Source organism: Sylvia atricapilla, chromosome 1, assembly GCF_009819655.1.
Source record: "Sylvia atricapilla isolate bSylAtr1 chromosome 1, bSylAtr1.pri, whole genome shotgun sequence".
Classification (NCBI taxonomy): Eukaryota; Metazoa; Chordata; class Aves; order Passeriformes; family Sylviidae; genus Sylvia; species Sylvia atricapilla.
Window position 1 is genome coordinate 36,091,802 of NC_089140.1, and position 25,394 is coordinate 36,117,195.

At 35.5% G+C, this 25,394-nt stretch overlaps 1 protein-coding gene across 3 annotated transcripts in view; it reads right to left on the reverse strand.

The window, feature by feature from the left end:
• Positions 1-25,394, reverse strand: part of TBC1D5 (TBC1 domain family member 5) — a 316,602-nt gene that overhangs the window by 183,178 nt on the left and 108,030 nt on the right. For all 3 annotated transcript variants that reach the window (XM_066319616.1, XM_066319630.1, XM_066319620.1), the window contains one exon: positions 1,773-1,908. In XM_066319616.1, the coding sequence (XP_066175713.1) occupies positions 1,773-1,872 (100 nt within the window). In that variant the 5' untranslated portion in view covers positions 1,873-1,908. The remainder of the gene's footprint in view (positions 1-1,772; positions 1,909-25,394) is intronic.

Here is a 25,394-nt window from a genome sequence, read left to right on the forward strand (position 1 = left end):
ATTACTTCAAGATTAGCTATCTAAAGTTTCTATTCATTTTAAGTGTTGTTAGTGCGAAGAGTCATTAGTCACTTCCTTGTCTCATAGAACATCAGCATACATTTACATTGTTAATGAACATTTGGGGTAAATGAATTAATGGCACTTTTAAACATCAATTCAATTCTAATAACTTTGTATGTCATAGAAATGTTAAGGTTGGGATAAAAATGAGAAACCTTTTCAGTCAAGGTAACTAATCGCTTCTGGGCACAATAAAGGGTAAAATTAACTTACAGTGGTTTTTTAACAGGGTGAAAATTTTGCTTTTTCTTGAAACAGTTGAGAGAATTACCAATTTTTTTATAAAGAGAAAAAAAAACAGAAGAAAAATGTTTATCTTTTTCTTGACTGGGTTAGACTAGAAGCAAGCTGTTTTTCCTCTTGAAAATGGTTATTATTTGAGGTTATTGAGAAAAAAGATTATTTTCAAGTTTCTAAAAATATGTACAAAAATGTATTTGGTTTATCAGGCTAAAACGGCTTCATATCGTTAAGAAGTCAAATATAACAGAAAAGAAACACTGACCTAGAAAAGCTATTCAATTTAATTGTCAGGTTTTAAAATACTTTCCCCATGATGTACATGGTCATATTCAAACATTAAAGAAGCTTTATAAACCAAGGAAGAAACAGTGAAAAAAATTAACTCAAAGGGACAATGAAGTTTTACCAATATATTTTGAAGCAAAACATTAGCTTCTTCTAAACTGAAGTAATAAAACTGACCGAGCAAAACTTGACATAGCTTTTTAATAAACACCAGTAAACAGAGGATTTATAGACAGATACACCCACATAGAGTAGTTGATCTGGGTGAGGGACTTAGAAAATGTGACAAAGTTGTTTCAACTCTGTAATTTAAAATAAATTTTTTATTTTGCCCTCCTGGTACATGTGTTCAATGACTGGAAAATTACAGGTAGTTAAGGTGCCACTGTGTATAACTGAGTACTTGAGGAATGTTTTCATGACAAGGACGAGCTTTCTCATTAAGCTTATCACTTCCTTAGAACCAACTACACTGTCACTACCACCAAATAAGTAGAAAAGATGAGCAAAACAGACAGGCATTGCATTATCCAAGCAGTTTGTTCTCATTGTTCATTAGGGTCTTCCAAATACTGCACTTAACTAATTTGCTTCAGGTTATGCAGTAATTTCTACATTTAGAGCCTGTTCATTCTACCTAAACTTTGAGATATTTTTTCAAATAAGAACAAAGGGGCTGAGTCAAACAAAAATCAGAGTTTTTATCTGAATATTTTGTCCAAAATAACATACTGAACTTTACTGCAGCATCAGAAACAAAAAGAAAAAAGAAAAAAGAAAAAAAAGAAAAAAAAAAAAGGAGGAAAACAAACAACCAAAAAATCAAATCAGTGTAAGAGTCCATGTTTGAGAAAGTAACATAAAGTCATGCTGCATTTCAATATTCTTATGCTGAAGTCAGTGTTTAGTTTATGATTAAAAAAGGATGACAGCGCATTAAACATTTGGCTAATGCTTCTGTCTGTAATTGAAAGTTGACTTTTCGTGGTTTTCATTAGTGTCAGAGTGTTCCTCACATACTCTGTGAAATGCTCCTTAAGTTGCCCTAGTCAACTTCATTGAGTGAATTAAGCAAATTATGACAGGTACAGTTATCATGACACACTTATATAAGGTATAAACTAAAAAAAAAAAAAACCAACAACAACAACAAAAAAAACCAACCAGAAATACAAACTCACCTTCCCCTGGCTTGTTCAAAAAACTCTGCAAGGGATCAATGCCTATCTCTTGTTCCTCTGTTTGCAAAGGGTGACTGGTTTCAGACACAGAATGATACATATTTGCAGTAGCAAATTCCAGCTGATGAGTATTTATCTGGAGGAAAAAAAAAAGCAGAGAAAAAAACACTTCAGTATTCCTTTAGCTATTTTTCAATCACACAGGTCAAAAACAAAAGTACTTAATACCTTCCCTTATTTTCCAGGCATATCATCAGCACTAGTAGTCTAATTAGCAGAACAATAGTGTTTCCACTTGAATGCTGTACGTGTTTTATTATTTGGAGTCCAAAAGAATTGTTATAGTACCTACAAATATCACACTACAAGTACAAGTCCAAGTGTGGTTTTGACAGACTGTAAAACAGGGCAAGAGCCTCTTTCCTTCTTTTTTCTAGTTTTCCCTATTCATCTTTTAGTCTGATTCCAAGGAGAACCGATGCTAGTTCTTGGGCATGATGAAGATTATAGATCAAAACTGAAGAAAGATCATCATCATCACTCTTCTGGACCCCAAGACCTCTCATCCCAGAAAATCTTTTAACCACTTCTTTTTCAGAAATCATAGGTCAAGTATAACATAACAGCAACAGACACAAAAAGAGAATGGATTAATACTGATTGGGATGATAGGTGAATTTGGTTTTATCAAGATGTATATTAACCTTTTTCTTGGTTCTGGCCAGAACAGGGTTTTGCAGTAGCCAGGAGGTAGCATGGCCAGGGCCCTGAGATTATTCTATATCACATCAAGTCACTACCAGGTCAGGGAGAACAGAGTCTCTTCTGGGAAGAAGGGTTTTTTCCTGGTCAGGTAAGAATGGCAGAAGGAATGATTCGGTAATGCAGCTCTGAGCTGGAGGGAGCAGTTGGTGATCATCTTGTTGGGGTTTCTGCAGCAAGAAAGAATGTTTCTTTTCTTGTCTTGTCATTAGTATCATTGCTGTTACTGTTCATTTTTCTTATCTATTTACAGTAAATTTTCTTATCTCAACCTCTGATCTTTAGCTTTTGTGACTCCAGTTCTCCTCTCCATCCCGGTACAGGGAAGAGGGAGGGAAGGAGGGAGTCAGCAAGTGAGCTGTGGGTAGCATGCAATGGTTTCAGAGGGAAAACTTAACTGGAGAATACCATTCCTAAACCATGACAGCTTTCTAGAAAGATGATGTTAAAGAAGCATTTTAAGAACATCATCAGCTAGCTGGTGAACATTTACAAAGACAACTTCCAAAAATGAAGGCCAAAAGGGAAGTAATGGCAGAACTGAAACCTTAGGAAGTAGGTGAAGCAGATTCATGATCACAGACTCCAGAATGGCACTTACATCCCTACCAAGCAACTGAACAAGAACTATGTTAGAAGTTCATTTGAGGCATGCTGGAAACTAATACTGGCTGAAACAAATAAGAGGATGCAAATAAAAGGGTAAAAAGCAGATGATGTTATGATCAGTGCATAAGAAAGAGAAACGACCTTTCCAGTGCATTAACAGTGCAAGAGCACATTTGTCAAGACTGCATTTATTCATCTGTAGAGCAATTTATTAACACAAAAAACCCTAAGCCAGCTAAACAGGGCTGATTTGCCCAAGCACACTAAGTAGCTACCTACCACTGCCAGATGAGTTTTAAATATCACTTACTTTAACTGCTTTGTTTACAAGTATCATAACTTTCTAACAGCAAGAAAATTCTATTTAGAAAGAAATATAAAAAGAGATACAGGAAGAGGGATGCATCTGTCTACACTTTCAGGACTGGCATATTAATGAATCTGAAATCACTTCAATTATGTTTTTCCTTTGGTTTCTAGAAGGTAGGGCATTTACCACGTCAGCTTTATACCTTCAGTTTACTGTCAATAAATGAAGGGAAATTGGGATTCTTAAGACCTTTTTACAGTCTACACATTCTTAATTTTCCTAGTAAGTTATGAGGAAAAAAAACCCAAAACTCAAAAAAAACCCCTAAAAATTAAACAAATCTAGTTAGGTCACTATTAGGCAATTCCTTGAAACCAGTGTACTCAGGCTGTTTTCAAAAGGGTGCTCTCTCAGCTGTATTCCCTGAGGGGTTTATCCTTTATTTGCCCTGGCACCTGTGTTACTGTGGTGATGAAAGAATCACACTATCTCTCTCACTTCTGTTTAGCTAGAAGAGAGCATCTGAATGTCTCGGGAACAACAGGCCAGGAACTGAGGGAAGGTAGGACTTACCACTTGAGCAGTGGTACACCTTTATGTCCAGTTATTACAAACATAAAATCGTATGATAAAACACACCACTAAAACACGGAACTGCCTTGAACAACTCTATACTAAGTTCAACAAAATGTGCTATAAATGTATGCATACCTCACATGTTTCCTACGTAACTTAAAAACTATAATAATGAAAACTGCATGAATGGTATCCTAAAGAAAAATATTTACAAATTTGCTTTACCTGTAGTTTTATGGCTACAAAAATATAAAGAGATGTTTATAAATACCTGATATATTAAATAAATAAAACTTAAAATAATTTATTTAAAGAAAGTAAACAAAACCCCTACCAACTTTGCAGAAGTAATTTTCTCCTGCTGGAATTTCAGTTGCTGCTCTTGTTTCTTTTGCTATATAGCTGTAAATGTCTTTCTGCTGATCTGTTGATTTTGTCTTCACTAAAGTTACAAGCTTATTTCAAACTGTGCTGCTTAAGTTTAACTTTTTATTTTTATGGTCCTTTGGAGATTCCTACACACTCTGACCAAAGCAGAACCCTGAGTGTCTTTCAAACTGAGAACGGGGCACAAAATGACCTGACCTTACCAGCATTGTAGTTGTAGCAGCCACCACTTAATTAACACAGTATGTTTCAGACTTACACTTACATTCATAACATGGTATCAAATTAGCCCTAGTAAGTTTGTTCTTCTATGTCCTTCTCTTCTGTATCCACCTCCTTTTTTTAAAATACTCCCCAAATGCCATACCTTTACAATCTATATGTACCAGAATTTACTTTACAGACTGTTAGAGCAGTTTTAAACAGCTGAATAGATATACTTTTGATATCTGCACAGTGATTTACTCAGCTACTTCTGTTTGTTTATGGATACGTATGGTTAGAGTTAAAAAAAGTACCACCATCTATTAGTCTTTGCTCCTTAGTCCAAGCAATTTTCTTCACAGTTTTATACTGAAGTTCTTTCTGCTCCTCTAACAAAGAGCAAAGGGAACTATTAAACAATTACAATTACACTTGGGATCTTACTCTGAGACAGATTAATTCTTCAAAGGTTTGTGGTTGATTTGTAATGGCCTATAACATATTGTTCATATTAAATAAGATGTAATTTAAAACTATTCTCAATGTGAAACAATAAAAATGTTATAAACCCCTGAAATTCAATTACTGGGTTACAAGACTTGATACTGGCTAACCCTAACACCTCAGTGAAAGCTCAAAGTGACACTTGCACCTATTTGTACTTTTTTTTTAAACCTCCAAAACTGAAGGGCTAAGGAACTCAAAACACCAGGCATGCTTCTCACAACTGGGAGTTCAACTATTCTGTAATATACATGAGAAAATAATTAAGGCTATGTATGAAAGATTTATCTCGTCAAGGAAATTAAGAGAAACATGAATCCAGTCATGAGCCCAAGAAAAAGGCAGGCACAGAGGCTCTTTGGCTACTGGCCTTAAGGAACGGGGGAGCTCTCATGTGCCACCAAGGACAAATGAATGCCACAGGTTTATTCCTCACTGACCAACACAAGTGAGGTGAATCCAGTCTGTCTTTCAGTGAAGGCAGCTTGTCAGCGCTTCTGTTCTCTATGGAGACCAAAAATTCCTCAAGAGATGGGCTTATGGACTCCAACACAGAACTCCACCAGATATTAAAAGGGTTTTGTGAAGATACTTTCTTACAGCACATCATTTCCTCTCCCACGACCTCCTCCGCATTCCATAGGTGATAGAATACCAACTTGTTTTCACTAGGAAAACCTTGACTGATTTTTACTAACATCTACCTAACTAAACAAACTCCTTCTACACAGCAGAGATAAACTACTTGCTGCATTGGATAGTCTGATTTAACATACCCATTCTAACTCAGAGAACTTTCCTTTCACTGTGTACTTACTCTTAGTGAGTACTTAGTACTTGTTTGGAAGTTGCCTGCTATTTTTTGTAACACATGAAAAAGTTTATTCACCCAAGAGTTTACAAATATTTTGCCTTGCCTCTAACACATTCTGTGATTTCTACCACCTTTAGCCATAAATCAGTCTTATATAATCATGCCATCATTAGAACTACCATTTTCCCTGTATACAAACCTGTGTTTGGAATGTTTAAACAAAGTTACATTTAAAACATTCAAAAACAAAACCCACTTCTTCTCCAGACTGTCAATGACAACAGCCTCAATTCAGCCACACTTCATCTTCCATTAATAGGTGTAACTCAGAATCTAGCTTGATAGAAATACAAGACAAATACAAAAGTCTAATTGAGATATGTTTCTATCATTAGCTGTACTGCCAGTGAACCACCCATCACTTTTTGACCAGAGCTGGGTGAAACATTTCAAAATTATGTACACAGAACTGTACAAGGCAGAAGGCTTATCTGTAATAAGATTATAATAAATGTTCATATAATAAATTGATTATAATTGATGTTCATTAAGAAGATGCAAAGTTCAAAATAAAATCAAAATGTGTTGCATTTTTTTAGCAGTGAGACTATTCACTACTATGAGCACAAGGTGGTAAGACTATCCTAATCTCAAAAATGTTGATAATCAGCATTTCATAAACAAAACATAGCACAGTTGAACATGAATACTGTACCATATTTCATGTCATAAGACATTCACTAACATCTTCACTTGCCACACATACCAAATAAGAATATTCAGTATTCAAATAAGCAGTTTATGGATAAAAAGCCTTGTTTCAGAAATAGTGACTAAATTAGTTTGATTAAAAAAAACCTAAATCCACCTACAAGTAATATTTCCCTTATTCATCACTGTTCATATGGACCTTGAAAAATTATTTACTCAAAGCACAAAACACACCAAAACATATCGAAATTAATGTTTAAGAAGTGAAGGGCAAAATTATAAAATATAATCAGTTTCAGAAGGATATTTTGAAGGTAATTGAGTCAGTGAAACATGTTCAGGCAAAGCTTTTACAACACCCATTTTCCCTCTCTTCCCTTCCCCCCATGGTAAAATGTAAGGAGAGGAATTGCAGGCTTGGGGAAGTACTAAGGATGAGGGCTGAAGAACTGCCCAAGTTGGAGCACTTGCTCCACTCTTGCTCTCTGACATCCTCTTGGTTCTAAACAATCGAGCAACAAAGCAAGACATTTTATGATTGAAGAAAGGAAAATGAGAACCCACTAACTCTGAGAACAAAGCTGAACAATGCTGCTGAATCTTGGATATGCTAAAAATAAAAATCAGTTTCTACCAGTATCAGCAAAGCTACCTGAATATGACATTTCTGAAAACTATTGAAGCGTACCAAAGTATTTAAATAATACTTTCCATTCACTCTTATGAGACTGTATCAACCATCTTCTCCAAATTATCTTTGGGCCTTTATTTCATGCCATATCCAAAGTTTACCATTTTAATTACTTAAATTGATGACAAGTAGAGGAAATACTTGTTTAGCTAAGTGATAAATTAGCTGCCCTGTGAAGTCAAATTGATTAAAATGACCTGACTAAAAGCAAGTGTCTGATGTGGTAATGGTCTTATGTGTGTTTTGTTAAGTTTGACAGCATCATGTTATGAAGGTTCACAACTCTGCCCCTCATTTGTGGCTTATGAAGTAATCAAGCATGTTAGAACACTGAAGTGAGGATTTTCCCAAATGTGAAAACATTTTAAAGTAGGTAAGAAATTAAATATTAGGAGAATAAACAAGTATTGTGTTTATTTAAAGCAAGGAAGCACAGATGTCTTCCAAATAATCTAGAAGCAGTCCCAAATCATGGGTTTTCTTACACCGGCCAAATTAAATTATTCGTCCTGAAACAGGAATTAAAAAAAAGAAAAAGCATGCTAAGTAGAGGGCTGAGTAGAAGACAGTCCTGAATATGAAGTTTGGCAAATGAGGACCATTTGATCTGTTTCAAGCTGCATATTTTGCCAGGACACTCATTAACAGGTATTTTTGAAAAAATCTGTTCTTACCTGTAATATTCACTGTTTTCTTCTATGCTCTAGAAGTGATTTTTACTTAGGCCACAGAGACCACCTATCTCACAGCACTGTGATCTTCTGCTCTCCATCACTTGAGCTCTTTACTACCACCATCTCTATTTGAATACAGAAGATACTAGTCCCAGTGCCTCCAAGAGAAAAACCACCAAAAAACTCTACCAACCCAAACAACCCTCCTACACACACAGAGCAACGCAAAACCAGCTAAGATTCCTACTCAGCCACTTCCACAGGTTGCCACCACCCACTGAAAAAACATGCCTAGGGAAGAACACTTACTAAGTCAGAAGAAAAGTGCACAATTTGACAAACTTTGGATAGCATAAAGCAAGTCTGTTTTCTTTTATAAAATGTATCAGATTATGTATCATTAAAATGGAATGATGCAAACATTAAAAATGGTCTGACATGATGGAGCAGATTAACATTAACATCAGCTGGGATCCAGAACAAAACAAACAAGATCATGCCACTGATGGACAGGTTAACAGTCAGTGAGTCTGATGGTCATGAAATGCAATTAATTTTGTCCCATTTAATAACATTTCCTGCATTTTAACTTCTGCCTGTCTGATCTCTAATACAAAACCAGAGTTACATTGGACTTTAAATAAGTTAATTAAGTATTAAAATCAATCATGTGAAAGTCTTAATATTTAATATTGTTAGATTGTATATCAAAGTGGTTTTATTATTTATTTACTCCAAACCTTTTCAGAATACTTCATGTGGCAACAGGGAGTCTGTATCTCACAAGATAAATGCATTTACATTGCCAAATAAATTATATATATAAGCATTTGTCTTAATACATGTCATTCAATATTAAATATCACCCATTGGTACCACCCTGAAACCCTAATCCATTTTTACCAACCGCACATTTGTATTATTCAAATGTTGTCTATTAAACAGTTGTCTCGAGAGCCACAGTAAAGGAATACATACCTAAGAACAATTATCATAGGAGCTTTAAAGCACTGTCTACAGTTTTAACCCTACAACTTTCATGTCTTACCAGTACTCAAACATGCAAAGTATAAATTCAGTAGTGAATCAAAATGTCAGGGATAAGAAACAACACAAATAGCCTGGGACCATGGCAATGTATTCTCTTGGTAATTCACATGATAGTTAAAAAAAAACAAGAGACAAAAAACCCTTTTTCTTCAACAAAAGCTTAAAATTCTAATAATTTCAAAAATACATATGCATTTGTTACAAGCAAGGAACAAGTTCATGCATTTGCTGGTTTTCAGTTTTCTTGAGGTTATGTGATTCTGCAAGAAACACTAGTTTGACTAAGGAAGAAATACTTGAATAATACAGAGGATCAAAATTCTCATGTCATGTTGGCCACTAAGTTTTATAGCCACAGCCCCCTCTCGTGCAGGTCAACAATTTTTCTCAAGGAGTAATGCTTTGAACAGTGTAACCTGACATTTATGGCTAATCAACTTCTCTCTTCTGCACTGAAAATGGTGATATGAAAGTATAAAGGCCATCAACCATATTAAATACCTGACACTATAGTTATGTTTTCAGTATGGCCTCACAAAAAAAAAAAAAAAAAAAAAAAAAAAAAAAAAAAAAAAAAAAAAAAAAAAAAAAAAAGTAACAACTCCCCCCAAAAAACCCAAAACCAAACCAAACCAAAAAACCACGAACCAAACCAAAAACCAAAAAAACCACCAAACAAACCAAACAAAAAGACAAAGTAGCCAGCCAAAGCAAGCCTTCATTTTGCAGTCTGAAATTCCTGAAAAAAAGCCCTCAAATCCCACAGCCCTAACACAGAACTATAGCTATTCTTAATGCAAACCTATGTGACAGATCCATAGTGAGGCTCTTAAGAGAACACAACTTTGATCTAACATTGACTGCCAAAAATAAATACTAGCAAACCAAAAAAGAGCCAAAGTCAACAGCTGAATGTAGTCTGTGCCCTGAACATTCTTCCACCCTCAGAAACTACGTTTAGCACCAGATGTGAAAACGTTATGTTGATGCATTTTCACATTTCTTCCTTGCCACTGAGGTCTCAGATAAAGGCTCCTGGTAGAACAGTTGATACAAATGAGATGTGTAAATCCCTTCCCATTGTCTGACAGGGCTAAGGCCTGAGCTGAAGTACTGTATCCATCTTTAGTCAGATAGCACAGGCCAAGGACCAATTGCTGCAGTCCAGAGAGAAGTAGGAAGACCTATTAAGAGCATGGAAAATATAACCTATGACATAAAACTGAAAAAAACCCAATGTTTTGCCTTAGTGAAGGTGAAAGAGAAGAAGGAAAAATGCTGTAAGAGTTCAAATCTTTACATCATTCAACTAAAAAGCTCCTCCCTTTTCTTGGAGTGGTCTAGAGGTGGTAAAAAACCATATTGGTATTAAAAAGATTCAAACAACTGGAAACTCATTAAATGAAAGAAATTCTTTGTTAGATTTATATTAGAATATAATTTATCTACCTGGTTACAAAACAGTTCAGCTTTGTTCTTCCAAATATGGTTAGATTTACTGCTGCTTATGGCATACTTTTAAGTATTCAAGAGTTTTACTTTCAGAAACACACAGGCACCACGGTATGCTACACACTTTATGTTTTAGTAATACAAATGTAACTCAAAGGGCCAAAGAACGTCAAGACTGAAAGAAATCATCAAAACAGTGAACTGGAAAAAATGGCAGCTTAGCCTGCAGCCTTACCCAAAATGATAGTAACTAGCTTAGACACTAAAAGTGTATTCAATGAAGTAAGTTTCTAGGATATCACAGCTTTAAAGTAGTAAGCAATTAATCTTGGATTCAGCCTTTATTCTTTCACTATTTTTAGAAAACAGTTTCCTACAGGGGTTGACAGAATTTTTATAGAAACACCAGCATGTTCATGCACGCATAGAAGCATTTACATCAAATCTTTCTCTTCTAGTTTTCTCTTCTAGATATGCAGATGCTAAAGCAGCATGGTATCATGCTGAGGTACAAAGAAAGTTGGTGGAAACCTCATTTGCTAAAGAATAAGAGAATTTCATAGGCACTTTCAAGGGAGCAGAGAGAGGCAGAATTTGTTTTATACCATACAATGAAGTTTGTATATAACATGAAGAACCAAAACCCATGTTCACCTACGTGATCCAAATCTGATGAGTGAATTCAAATCAGACTTACACAGGAAAACCTGAAACCTGATTCTGCTGCAATGCAATGACTGCAGACTGCAAGGATTTTCCATTACTTCTGCTGACAGGAGTAGCAGCTTGCTTGTGTCTAAAAGTCATACTCAAAGGAAAAAAGGCTCAATGTAGAGCTACCCATGGTAAAAAAAATATGCTGAATCTTCTTCCCTTGATTGCTCCCTCTCACATCCAAAGGCTCAGTCTGTGTAAGGCACAGTCTTTCTGTCATGTGCTGCCAGCTTACGTTGCTTCTCTTCAGCCTTGCCACACCAGCAGTAACAAAAGCAGGGTGCACAAGAACCCCTCTAGAAGCTCAGTATTTTTGTATATCCTTATTTGTGCCTAGAATGTAGAGAGTTCCAAACAACAGTATCTAAATGAAATGAAATAAAATAAAATACCTCAAGCAAAGGAAACTTCTAAGACTTGAAAACATAAGCTGTAGATGAAACCTGCTAACTTAGAAGGTAGTTGACTGCATGAAGATGTTTTATCAAGATACCACTTCTACTATGAGTAACATTTTGTTCATGGTTTTGGTGGCAGCAAGGTATCACTATGTTCCATGTTACCGAAAAAGTTGACAAGATAGAAAGTTAACAGAAAGTTAACTCTGCTGCTCAATACATCCTGATGCATCACTTTTGTTTCTGGTAGTCAGGAACTCTGAGTACTAATTCCTGCCATGGTCCATAATGCTATAAATGGGAGAAAAATTACAGTGCAATAATGTTCCTTCTTTAATAACTTGATATCTTAATACTGTGTTATCTGTTACAACTTATTTTCGTCTCTCTTCCTACTCTCATATTTTTCATTAAAATTTCTGAGCAGCTGGATGAAATGTTCTCTGCTTTCCTGTACACGCACATCAAACTCCCAAGGGAATAAGTGGTCTTGCTGAAGTCTTCAGACATAGAGAAGCCAGGCTGACAAAACCCCTGTAGCATAATGATTTCTATAATGCACTGCTACTTAGAGGCATTTATTCCTCCTAAAATATTTTCTGGGCAGCCCCTGCTGCTTACCAGAGCATGTAAAACACAGGCACAGAAGTCCCCAGTGCAAGCAGCATGGTACATCAAGCACACTGCCTGTACCACCTCAAAACCTGAAACAGATGAAGCTCTTAAACAGCAAGCAGAAAAGCAGTATTTTGCAAGGTTATATAGGAGCAGAAATCTGGCTATTAAAAAGGTATTTAATTCTGCAGAACTTTACCAACAATTTATAGTAGCAATAAGAATTTGTTAAATAAATCAATTCAGAAATTCAGATAAAATACACCATTAAAAGGGGGAAATACAAACAAATGCGAGTTGCAATTAAAAGGGTTTCTGGGTTTGCCAGTAAATTTGTTGTCATCAACTAGTTCTATTTTCTTTACATAAAGTCCTGGGTTTATTTTGCTTTAGAAGTGGGTCAGCACATACTGCAGAGCAAGAAACAAAAGCCTGGTTTTGCAGAACATTTGTGGACAACACGTAAGTAGCAGAACAAGACTTTAGGTCTTGGTGGCTAAGAGATCGTTTGCTCTGAGATTTATATATGCTCCTCTGCTCTGGGGAATGAGAGCAGAACAGCAGGCAGATTCTCTAAAGCTTTTTGATTTTTATTAGATAATGCAATAGATTGATGGCTCCTAAATAAGTTAAGCTTTGTTCAGTGCTCTCTCTAATTCACCAACCACTATGACATGACTGAATCTCCCAGTGTTTTCTGAATACCAAGTTTTGTTCTCTGTAATCAACAAAAAGAACTGGAATTCCCTCAAAACAGTAAATAGATTTGAAGAATTGTATTGGAACAACAGCTGTCATTATACCTTACAGAAAGGTGACAACAGCTTTGAGGCTAAGCTTTTAAGCCCATTTTATTAAAAAAATATAACTGATGTAAACAGGTTATGGTTAGAAACCTCCTTGATTAAATTTTTCTTGGTTTTAGAAAGCCTTTTTAGATAGTTTTCTTGTCTGTGCTAGACAGACCAGTATGACTTTTTAAGAATATTTAAGGTAAATATCCCAATATCTGAATCATGAAAGCATTCTGAATCCTCCTGGACAAAATAGCTGCTTTGACATTTTTCTTTCCAAATATTTTTATTTTCTTTTTCTGTTGTTCAGACCAAATTTATGAGTTTCTCTCTCACCCAAAACATAAAAGACCATTTTGGAAAAAGGCAGATTTCAGGCTTTTTTTTCCTGACATAGACTGCATGACAGACTCAACCTGGCCAAGCAATAGCCTAGAAAAAATGCTCCTTTTGCTATGTTGTTGTATTTCTGTTAATAGTTGAGATAGAGAAATGCCCTAGTTGAGGCAGAGAAGTGACCTAACAGCGGTCAGGCTCTGGACCACTCAGCACATTAAGAATGGAATCAGAATTTTGAACTGCATCCAGAAATAAATGGAAAGAAACCAAGCATATAGAATCTAGGTGTGATCTGTTCTCACTTTTCTTTCTTACTTAATAGTAAGGCTGTGCATCTTGGGGCACCTAAAATTAGTAGTTGCTTTTGAAATTCTGGTCATGCATTATTCATCTTTTTCTCCTAAAAGAAAGACAGAAGATAGCAGTAGCAGGTGTTCTTAGCTTCCTGATGGAAAAGGAGGAAGAAGTTGACCAAGGGGATAGATCTTTTTTCAAAAGAAGAGTAACAGACAAAGATTGCCTAGCTGAGATAACTGTTCTGTCAAACACATATCACAATTCCACCTGTTGCCAAGAAGGCTTGAAGGCAGCAGATCCTCTGCCTACTCATCCAAACTCCTGTGTTTTGGAAGTTCCTGTTCTTTACTGGGGAAGAAAAAGGGAAATCCTGTTCTGTTTTAGCAGCCACACTTATGAGCAAATTACTGAATACAACAAATCCAGATAACTAATATTATTTATTCATCAGTTTTGGTTTAGAGGTTTTGACAGCATCTTATCAGAAATGAAAGTCAAAACACAAAAGTAATTGAAATAAAATTATTTAGAAAGGCAGGAAATCCCTCCTTTACTATGCCACTCCAAGTCAGCTTCCTTTCTCGCTAAGAACCCCACATTAGACTCCCTTCACCCATTCAAATAACTGAACACAAGTATTTTAACATAAACATTTATTTCTAACAAATTCACCTAGTATATCTGTGTGAAGTTAGTCTGTTTGAAAGATTATATCCTTGCCTCCTTTAAATCCAAGATTTACTGTGTATTTAGTGTAGCTCTCTCACTGCACTGATGTTAGAAACCACTAATGAAGAAATAGGAGTCACCTTCCAAAGGTAACTGCCCTATAAAAGGTAACACGGGCAACAAAAGAATATTTAACTAAAACTCTTTGCATTCTCAAAGCCAGTAGGGATGACCATGAGAGAGCTGCAGGAACAAACAAGATTTTCACTTTGTTGGGTTGTTTCTTTCATGACTGAAGCATTATTTCACCACCAAGCTCCTCAGTTCACAAGGTAAAATGCTTTAGACCTTATCCATACCCTAACTCTACATGTTAAACTTTTAAACCTATTACTTCAACAAATGGCTACTTTCATGGATATGTGCCATGGTGTCAAACAACTTCTTCTGATTCATGATATTAATGATCTTTAAGAGAACATCTGAAACATTTACACTGATTTTCCTTCCCACTGTAGCCTTGGTGTGAGGGATGTGCGAATACTTCTTAAACTTGAATACAGCAATTATTTAAGAACAGTTTCCTGAATAAAAGGCACACACAGTCTGCCATAACCATGCCAGGACTTACTCCTGCATGTCACTTCCATACGACTTAAAATCAATTTACTCATCTTTATTCTAGTTTATATTTAGACAGTCCATCATGAAAGAGCCCAGAACTTTTAGCCTAACCCAGGTCCTCCTTATGCCATATGTATATGCAATCTACTACATCAATCAAAACGACTCACAGTTCAGATGATGTATACACAAATAAATGTACTTTACCTAGAGGTCAAAATGATTTCTGTAAGAGCACAGAATATTCTCTTGTTTTTAGCTACCTCCCACAACCACAAAGTATAAAAATTTAACAAGCTGCAAAATAACAAACTGAGCACCATACATCGAGTTTCTTTAGTGTCACGCTAGGAATGCTATAATTATAATCAAGAATACACTTCACTTTTAACTCTGTTTTTACTGTATCTTTCTACCTTGTGGCCTGTGGTGGCCTATGCCAATTTTATAAAAAATATGGTTAGAGGGAAGGAAAGGGTAAAAAACCAAAACCCAACCCAACTTTAATAAAATCAATTCTGTTACTCTGAGATCATATATGCAGGAGCTGAGGTGTGGATCTTGGCTTTTTAAGATAGTGATTATATGTTTTGCCCATACTTCTGTCTCAGTTTTTGCAACCACATAATACTGTCTGGGGTGATCACCATGACAGTGGATAAATTAAGATTTCACTACCATTAAGTATGAATTATTTCTTAACAAGGCTACGAGTCAGCGTAGCTCTTATTTGATGGAACTGAAAGACTTTCAAACCTGCAGTACAATAGGTAGGATTTTAAAAAAAGTATTTTAGAAATGCTAAAAGATAAGGTAGGCTGAAATGTACACATATCACTTCATTGGTTACATGAAGAGAAAGCTGCCACACAAATGCACTGAAATAGGCAGAAATATTTGTCTGAACATGGTAGGAAAACACATTGCTGAAATGTTTTTGATCCACTTTTATGGTTATTTCATTTTTATCTGGATAGTTACCTTCTTTTTTTTTCATAGACATTGAACAATATCACATCCAATGAGCATAGAAGTTTTCTAAAAAAGCTGCATGATTTATTCTTTGTTCAATTTGACTAAGAAAATAAACTTATACAGCAGAAATCAAAAAAAGGAATGGACATTATAAACCTGACAATTCAATTAAATTACTGTCTCATATAAGCATGTGGAAAATAGCTTCTGAACTTGTCTTGAGAGAGGGCAGAGGCTGAATCCTGGCTACTCTAAAACTCATTTTATCAACTTGGACAGCCAGCCTCAGTGCCCTGCTGTACACGAGCAAGGGCCACTGCCCTAAATTCATGAGGAGCCCTTACCTTGAGACTTTTTAATTTTGTTTGCTCATTTGAGTCCACTATGTAACTATTTTAGGGACCTTACTGTATTTCAGTATTATGCATATTTCTGGCAGAGATTTGGGAATGTAATTTAAATAGACTGTATGTTACTGTGACTCATAGGTATTCAATTAGCAAAGGAGATGTCTGCACTTGTCCTCCTCACATTAATCTCTGGAAAATAATACATACCAGTTGCTGTGTAATGAATTACTGAAATATGTAAATAAAAATATTCAAAGGGCTTTCACTAATTTTATGACAATGAAATCCATAGCTGTGATATTCCAAACAACCCTAATTCTTATTTTCCTAAGTGTATTCCTGTACAATGAAACAGAAAAGTATAATCTTAGCTTTCTTTACAAGTAAACAGGATTTGAGTTGGAAGGCTAAATGTCAGCCCTGAACATTATAAAATTATACAGAATAAGGAGGAAACAGGGCTGATAGTGCTTATAAATGTGACAGTGTATTAGGCTGCATTTAATTACCAGTTCAAACAACAACCTGATCTAACCTTTGACAAGTAAAATAAATGTTCTGAATAATTTAACCAAAGCAAACATTTGCTGTTAAATGCTGGCTAATTATAGTAAGAGTTGTACTGAGAGGGGAAAAAAAACCCAAAAGAGATGGTAATTTATACACTTCTCCTGCAATTGCTACAGCTATTCCTTGAAACCCTTGAATTTTTTTCCATTCGGGATAGCTATTAAGTATCTACTTCTGGAAAAAAAAATAAAATCTGTCTGTATTTAAAGGAAGAAGCACTGTAGGAAAATAAGAAATACTCCAAATACAGAAAGTAAAATAACACTAGTTTCATGAAATCCATCTCTTCTGTGGATGGCTTTGTGATATGAAAGGTCTGTGTTTAAAATGTCCTGTACCACAATGAAAGATAAGACATGGTAGACTAATGATTAAGTCTTTTTCAAAGTGTCAGTGAAAAATCACACATGAGCCTCATTATAGGATATGGGAGCACAGTTCAGTCATGTCCACTGCACTTCTGAGAAGAGTAAAAAAGAAATCTAAATTCTTTTTTACATAAATATGAGATCAGCAGTTAAATAACATAAATAAACCACAGAAATTCTTTAAAAACAACCCCACCCAAAATATGTAATGATGAAATAATTCTACCACTGTAACTTTTTCAGATACATTGTTATAGCCAGATATATTACCCATGTGAAACACTGAGCTTGTTTCAAAAAGAACATAAATATCTCAGAAAAACAAGCAGTTGAAGTCAGCATGCTTTAAATATCAGAGCATCAAGATCCATGAAATAGAAAACCAACAGAAGAAAAAGGTGATCTTTTTCCTTCAGCATACATGCTTTCCAGTTGTAGGCTATTTATAAAGAAATTAATGGCTTTTGCTATCTTTGGGCCAAGAGTTTCACTTATTTATGTGATCAAAAGTTATCAGGAGCATCAGCTGTCTATCTCCATGCACAATAACTATGATTCAGAAGAATCAGAAGACCATGAAAATTTCACAGACAAGCAATGTATAGTAAACGAAAAAAGCCTATAAATCCCTAATCTTGAATATATATTAATATTTGAAGGCTTTATATAATCTGCAAAGTAAAAAGTGAAAACCATTAAAAATATTAAAACTGACTCTAAGTATGCTCCTCTCTTTTCCCAAAAGTAATTTGTGTGCAGATAAGTTCTGGCCACCAGTTTCTAAGAGAAACATATTATTTTTAAGTTACCTTTTATATTTTCATAAATATTTAAACTCTCCCTGAAATTTTAAATATGTTTATAGAGACACGGATGCTAACATTCTTAGCCTCTTCCAATGAAAAAAAATAAGAATTAAACTGTTTCTTGCACACTGTAAGAGAAACAATTTTTAAAAGAAACAAATAATAAATTCACAAAAAAAATTACCACGAATTGTTCACTTGATAATGAGTCAGGTGGAGTCATGAAATTGAAGTAGATTTTCTAGCTTACGGTGTTAAAATGAATATTAGATAATCCAGTTTGAAGGTCATTACTATTCTTGCTCCATAGTTCAGGACAAAGTCCTTAAGCAAGCAAAGTAGTAAAGAACTTGACAAGATCCATGCCTGACACTGGAGAAATCCAAATACAGAAATAATTTTACACTGTGTCCACTGCTTCATGTCAAACGGACAGTGATATGCACTGTTTTCTCTCATGCTGAGGCATCCATAAAAACATACTCAGCTGTATTTGGACAGGACAAAAGGAAATCTGAGGCAGTCATTGCTAAATGCAATGAATCAACTCTTCCCTGCTATTATACTGCACATAAAACTTTGGCATTTAAGCATAAAACTGGAACAGACCTTCTCTAGAGTTGTTATATTTGCATTCTGCACTTGAAATGGTAATGCACTTACCAGGCCAGTAAGGTAAATTTCACTAATAGGAGATAGCTTTACCTTTCTGTGAATTAAAATGGTAGCAAGAAATAAAAGTAGCCGCTCAATACTAAAATTTTATCTTCTCCAAAATACTTGTATTTTAGATTTAAAAAAATGAAATCTACAGAACCATCCAGGTCATAGGTTGTGAGGGCTGATGGGAAGATACAAATACAGCAATTTATATTTAAATAATTAAATCTGATAAGAACACTGATAGAGATGCTAGTGTACTAAAATGCTGTTAGTTTAAAAAAAGCCAACAAAACTCGTTCTGACATAGCTGCAAGGAATATGCACTGTTACTGAATATTATTTTAGGTTTGGTCTGACATAGCAGATGGTGCACCTGGAAGGGTGATTATGACCAAATAATTTGGTTACATGTGTACAGGTACTTTAGTGTAAACCCACTGTATAGCACTGTTTACTCAGCATAACACACCTGGAGGACAATTCATTCAAGTCCAAAAGATATCTTCAACTAGACCACTACAGGAGAAGAGGAATTTCTTGATACTGAAACTAGTCAAGCCTCTCCCCTAACTTTATGCACCAATTTTTAACACTGAAAACCACAAGAAGTAAAGACTGAGTTAGTCCTTCAGATCCATACTTTTGGACAATAGGTTACAGAGAAATCAGAAATAGCAGTGGAATAAATAAAAACTGGAACAGGCTTCTGATCAACAGAAGTCATAGCAGAGCTATGACTATGGAGTTCTTTTTGAACTACTCTGACATTTCATCCTGGTAGTCTGTTATTTTAAGCAACAATTACTTTAGTCTGTACTGGAAGTTTCCTGCATATTTTAGTTTGCATGTACTTGTAAGGTCTTCCTAAAGAGAATTTGCTTTTGTGTAGAATGGCTTTATGATGTGGATTAGCTTCCACAAGGGATCTAAATTGACAATAATGAATTAATTTTATATAGTAAGCTAGACTTAAATGAGAAGTGAAAGGCCAGTGCCAACAGAGTTCAATGATCAGCCACTGTTGTTCTCTCTACAATTCACTGGTTGAGTTTAATAATTACAGCATTGCCTTGATAATCTGTAGCTGAAGCATACTGGGAGGAGAGGAAGAGAGAATGCTTCTTGTGTTAATAGGAGAATGGATTTTTTTAATCTAAATGCATACCCACATAAACTGCAGAGTATTTATAACAAACATCTAAGAACACTGACACTGGTTTAAACTAAAATTAATTTATATCACTCAAATCCGGAAAAACATAATTTCAAGCTTTGATCTTATTAGGATACTTAATGTAATCTTATTAGGATGTGAGCTTCTATATATCAAAGTGTTTTATACATTGCAAATATATTTTAAAGAGCTCCCATAAACATTACTAAACAATTCACTACTGATCTCCAAACCTAGTTTCACAGGGGCAGATTACTGGATCTGCAGCTAATACAGCAGGAGAGGAGGCAATGCCTTCACACAGACGATACTGCTGCTATACAGAGCCGGCTGTCACATGAGTGCTAAGTAAGTTTCCAGGACTTTCTCATCTCTTAACTGCCTGAGATTTAGCACTGAGCAGCATGCTCTCCAAAAGGACAGAGTACCTACAGCTTCAGCGGAAGCAAATGGGGATCATAGATGCTTAAAATTTCAGAAAATCAGGCCTGGTGCCATATACAAGGAAAATGCTGCCAGAAATGTCACTCACAGAATCCATGCCTGCCACTCCACAGGGATTCATATATGCTTAATGATGGCTAGCAAGTACAGAGAGCAGACCTAGCTAAGGAAAAACAACAGAAAACCAGGCAGCAGGCAAGCGATGAGCACTCTGTCTGCACTTGTATCCCCACTGGCAAAGTAAAAGTAAAATGGTTAAGAAACCAGTAAGGCTGATGCCAAAATCTAAAATGTTTCTAAGGACTGCAGCAGACCTCAAAAGATAGTTTTTAATTTCATTTGAAACAGTTTCAATGCTTCAACATTAATGTATGCACATATATATTAATGAAGCAGACATGTTAATCCCCCCGATGTCAATGTCTGTGAAGCATCTTAGCTCTTACTTCCTTCACCACCAGTCGTGTGTAAGTAACATACTGTGGCAACATATGAATAGTTCATAGCTCCAGCAACAAATGAATGAATGAACGGTGACCTAAACACAAGCAGCCATTAAGGTTTCTGTTTCTTTACCCATCAGCTATTGCATATACTCCTGGCAAACAAGTGTGTTTTTCTGACATGCACACTTGTCTGTTAATAAGTTAAAGAACTATTTCAGTCAAGAATCTTTATGTTTTTCCCTTACACGGTTCGTTTCTTGCTACATGCATTGGAGTTTTACTCTATTAGAGATGCCATGACAAGCCAAAGAAATGGAGGTGATGCTGCCAGGGATTAAGGTAAAGGATGCTACAGTACTCTGCAGAAGCAGAAAGGGTCTGCTGTTGCTTGCCTGCACTTGGAAGGCTTACACACCGTGAGAGCTTCCAGTTAGCACTCCTGTTTGATTTTAATGCGCACTTATACATCCCTTGCAACCCTTTTTTAGTTTGATTGGGGTTTTTTCTTGTTTGACTTAGATTTTTTTATGTTTAATACAAGAAGAGAAGACCAAAAATTCCACGCAAAGAGCCATACCTGTCTTTATCAAAGGTTCAGTTCAAAATAGCTCTGGTAATAACCTAGTGCACATTAGCAATACAGTGGGTTCAGAGATAAATTACACTGTATTTAACACTGTATTTAAATTCCAGCTACAGAATCTTCAGCAGGAATAATCTCTAACAAACACTGGCCTTTAAGAGACTACTAGAAAAAATTCTAAGTGCAAGTAGTTCACACAAACACTTCTCCAATTTTACATGGAATGACTGACACAAACTTACCCATCAATGAAAACACCCCAGAAATCCATTTTTCAAGTCTTTTATCTCAGTTTAAAAACTGAATCAATTTTTTGTGTTATCTACAATATATGGTTCAAAATTCTCAGCCCCTGCAAGTCTTGAAAAAAAAATCGCTGCAAAAATAAGCTCAATGAATTCAGACACCCCAGGCCAAAGAAAAGAAACAGGTCCTGTGAGCTGTTAGTGAATTAAATGAGCACTATTCTAATAGATTTGTCTTTGCAGAAAGTAGAGAAAATCTGCTTGTGATAAAAAGATTTTTTTTTCTTTTCTATATTAAGCTTTTTTATATACAATAGTGGAGTTTTGTTTTGCTCCTTTTTAATCAAATAATTAACGTGGATAGTTGGTCAAAGGAACTACAGGTCTCCTAGAGTGCGAAGTGGATGATTGGCTCCTTTATTCTTCAAGGTTGCATCAGGCTGCCTTCTAACTTTTAAAGCCAAAATTTGTAGGGAACCTGTAGTCAATAATTAATGTTAAACTGTAATGTTAAAAAACTTTATAAAATCTTTACATTCCATGAACAATGTATGTGTATGTGGGTGCTACAGAAATGACCAATTCATATAATTCAACACTGAGATTAGCTCTGGCCCTTCCAGCATCAACCCTGAACCATAAATCAAGTATGTAACTTTTTCTTTAAAAGCACTTCAGTTTACATGATACCAGTTTTCTCCAGTTCCCTCACTATGTTCTTAGCCTAACAAGGTATGACTTTTCAACCGTTTTCTTCCTCTCATTGTTTAAGTTGTCAGAAATATGCATATATGTCGATATGAGGTGTGTTAATGCAAGATATATATTACTATGTAGGTAAAATACTACCTTTGCTGGATAAATGATGCTACTCCTTTTATGACAAGGTAATTTCAATGTAAGTGACCACAAGAAAAGAACAGGTTTCAAGATATCTGTCAGAACATAAAATAATATCTTTCACAAATGAAGAAAATAACTACTTGTTACCAAAATAATTTCATTTTCCTGAACTCAAACCCTACAGCATTCAGCTGACTGAAAAGTAAAATGGCTGCCAAAAAAGCAATATGGGTGAAAACAGAATTTGTTCTCACTGTCAGAGGCAAATGTATACAAAATGGTAAAATGAAAACTTTATTTTAAAATGTGTGTGAATAGATGTATCTGTTTGAGATGAAAGGTATGACTGGGCAACCAAAAGGTTAACTGATCAAACTGATACACCAGAAAGATTTGGAAACTGCAAATTCCACAGGTCCCTGCTGCTGCTTTACCCAAAGCACATGTAGGGATTATATTTATGTAGAAAGAGGAAGAAATCTGAAGTCCTGGAAAGAGAGCGAGCGAAAGTCCTAATGGAAGGTGGACTTCTCCACTGTGTGTAATACATGAGTTGCTCTGCAGCATCATTTTCTCGGTGCTTGGAATCAAACTATCAGTTTTGCTGCAGATTTATAAGGCATTAAGTCAGCCTTAGACTCCTTCTCTCTTCTCCCTGTTCTTCCCAAATAATAATTTCACCTTTATTCTTGAAAATTATTTACATTACAAATTAAAAATAATGTAACTGAGATTATAGGAAAGCCACCAATTCAAATTTTAACTTTCATTAATAATGATCTATTTTGGATTCTTCTCATTTTAGGACTTCCTTGTGTTTATTCATGTATTTCTTTTCAACTAGAGGTAAGAGGTTGGACACTGACAGACCACTGAAGGAGAATTGAAGGTTCTTTCATGATAAGCCAACATAGCCCTAAGCCAATTTTGGGCATTATTTGGCAAGCAGTACTGTATTACAAAAGCAATATTTCAAGGTTCACATGCACAAAGTGCAGTGTGTATTATACAGCTGTTAGAAAGTAGCATTAACATAAGACAGAATACATCTTATCCACGTAATTATCTACTCAATTCAATATGCCCACAGAACAATTACACACCACTAAAAAACTCTAGTAAGAAAAATCTCTACTGCATCACTGTCTTAGGTAGGTTATGCTCTCCATTCTTTCTTGAAACCACATCCAGTAGTATTATTCAAAAACATAACTAACATGCTTGGGACTCCTACAATCATACCTACAAAAATGATGGAAAAGCTATCAGAAATTTAATGGACAGTATACATACTTATTAATATGATCTGTTTTATTAGATCCCAATTAAAACATCTTATTAGTTCAACAATTAAATGATTCAAAAACCATCCACACTATCCTTGCCTTTTAACAGTTCCAATCAGTAGCAGATCTAGGTGCAATCAACAGCAGCAGGGGGCTTTAGGAAGCAAAACAAAACAAAAACAGTAGGGATCTTTACTAGTTCACAGTAATTTGTACAAGGAGATGTTATATGTTACTGCAAGTTAGCCCAATATATGGAAAAGCTAGAGGAAAATTCCTTATTATTTACAATTACCATTTCAATACAGTAATATCAATATAATAAGGTTTTTCTAAAAAATTTACTATTTAAAGTTTATCAAATATCCCTTCTCATCTAGAACTTCTTTATCTCTTTTTTGCCCCCTCCATTTTACATTTTCTGTAACAAGATCAATATTTGGGTTACCATGTATTCAGAATCCATGGATGTCACCCCTTAAATTTGTGAGTGGGCTGCACGAGTGATATAAAGTCCCTCTTCTGTAGGAGTTGAGCACATGGTCTAAACAGCACTTTTAGCCCCTGCTACGCATGGTAGCGAAACTATATTTCCCATATGTTAGTGCTGACAGGCTGACTGATATAAATTCAACTCAAAGAAACTTACATACAAGTTATTTTTATGCTTTTTAATCCTTTTCCTCTATTAACAGTGTCCCAGATATAAGAGAGGAATACATTAAAGAGAAATTGATAAGTGGTGCAATAATTTATGCACCCTTTGAGTGCTAGGACATCTGCATAAAACGAGGCCATCGCCTTTTTGATGTCAAGGATCTTGGGATAGTTCCAAATTGTAAGTATTTAAATCCTAAGCTCTTAAATTCCCATTGATTTTATCACAAGCGTGAAGAGATAAGCATGCATCTATCTTTTTGAATCTGCCCTTGTTAACATCTCTGAAAAAAATGTATCCAGCCACAGCCACGCAGCACTCCTAAAGGACAAACAGTGAACATCTTACAGTGAAAGCCCATGTTGCCACATCTGTAACATTCCTCCTAATTCAAAGCAACTTTGCATAAAAAGAGCAATTGCACTTTTGGACTGGGACACAGAGACAACACACTCTTGCCATCCCATCTCCTCTGCAGAACCAGAGAAGTTTTGCCCCTCCATTTTACATTTTCTCTAAGAAGATCAGTGTTTGTGTTAACATATATTCAGAATCTTCTCTATCAGGCAGTCTAAGGGATGCTTTCTTTGTGGCCAGGTAAAGACACACGAAATACAAAGTTCTTTGCAGATGACTGTCTCAATGACCAGAAAAACAGCATCAGAAAGCCTTATACTTGCTTGAGCCTCTTGATGAGCAAAAGGTCAAAATTATAAATATAATCAGATTAAATACTTGCCATATGGATAACTGTATTCTTCTTAACTCTATTCTTTTAAAAGAGTTCTTTGCAGCCAAAACCTACAGCTCTAGTACACAGCTTTAGCAGAATCATGAGAGCAGAACATGCTGAGGGTCAAACCACGATGGAAAAAGCACCAGCTGGAATCCCTGCCATACTTTTTCTGAGTACACTAATTCTCTCCCAGAAGCTGCCAGCAGTGGATAAAACGTATCTCTCACTGGTCCTCAAAAGAGGATATTTTCGGAAGTAAACATATAATTTAGTGAAAAGGC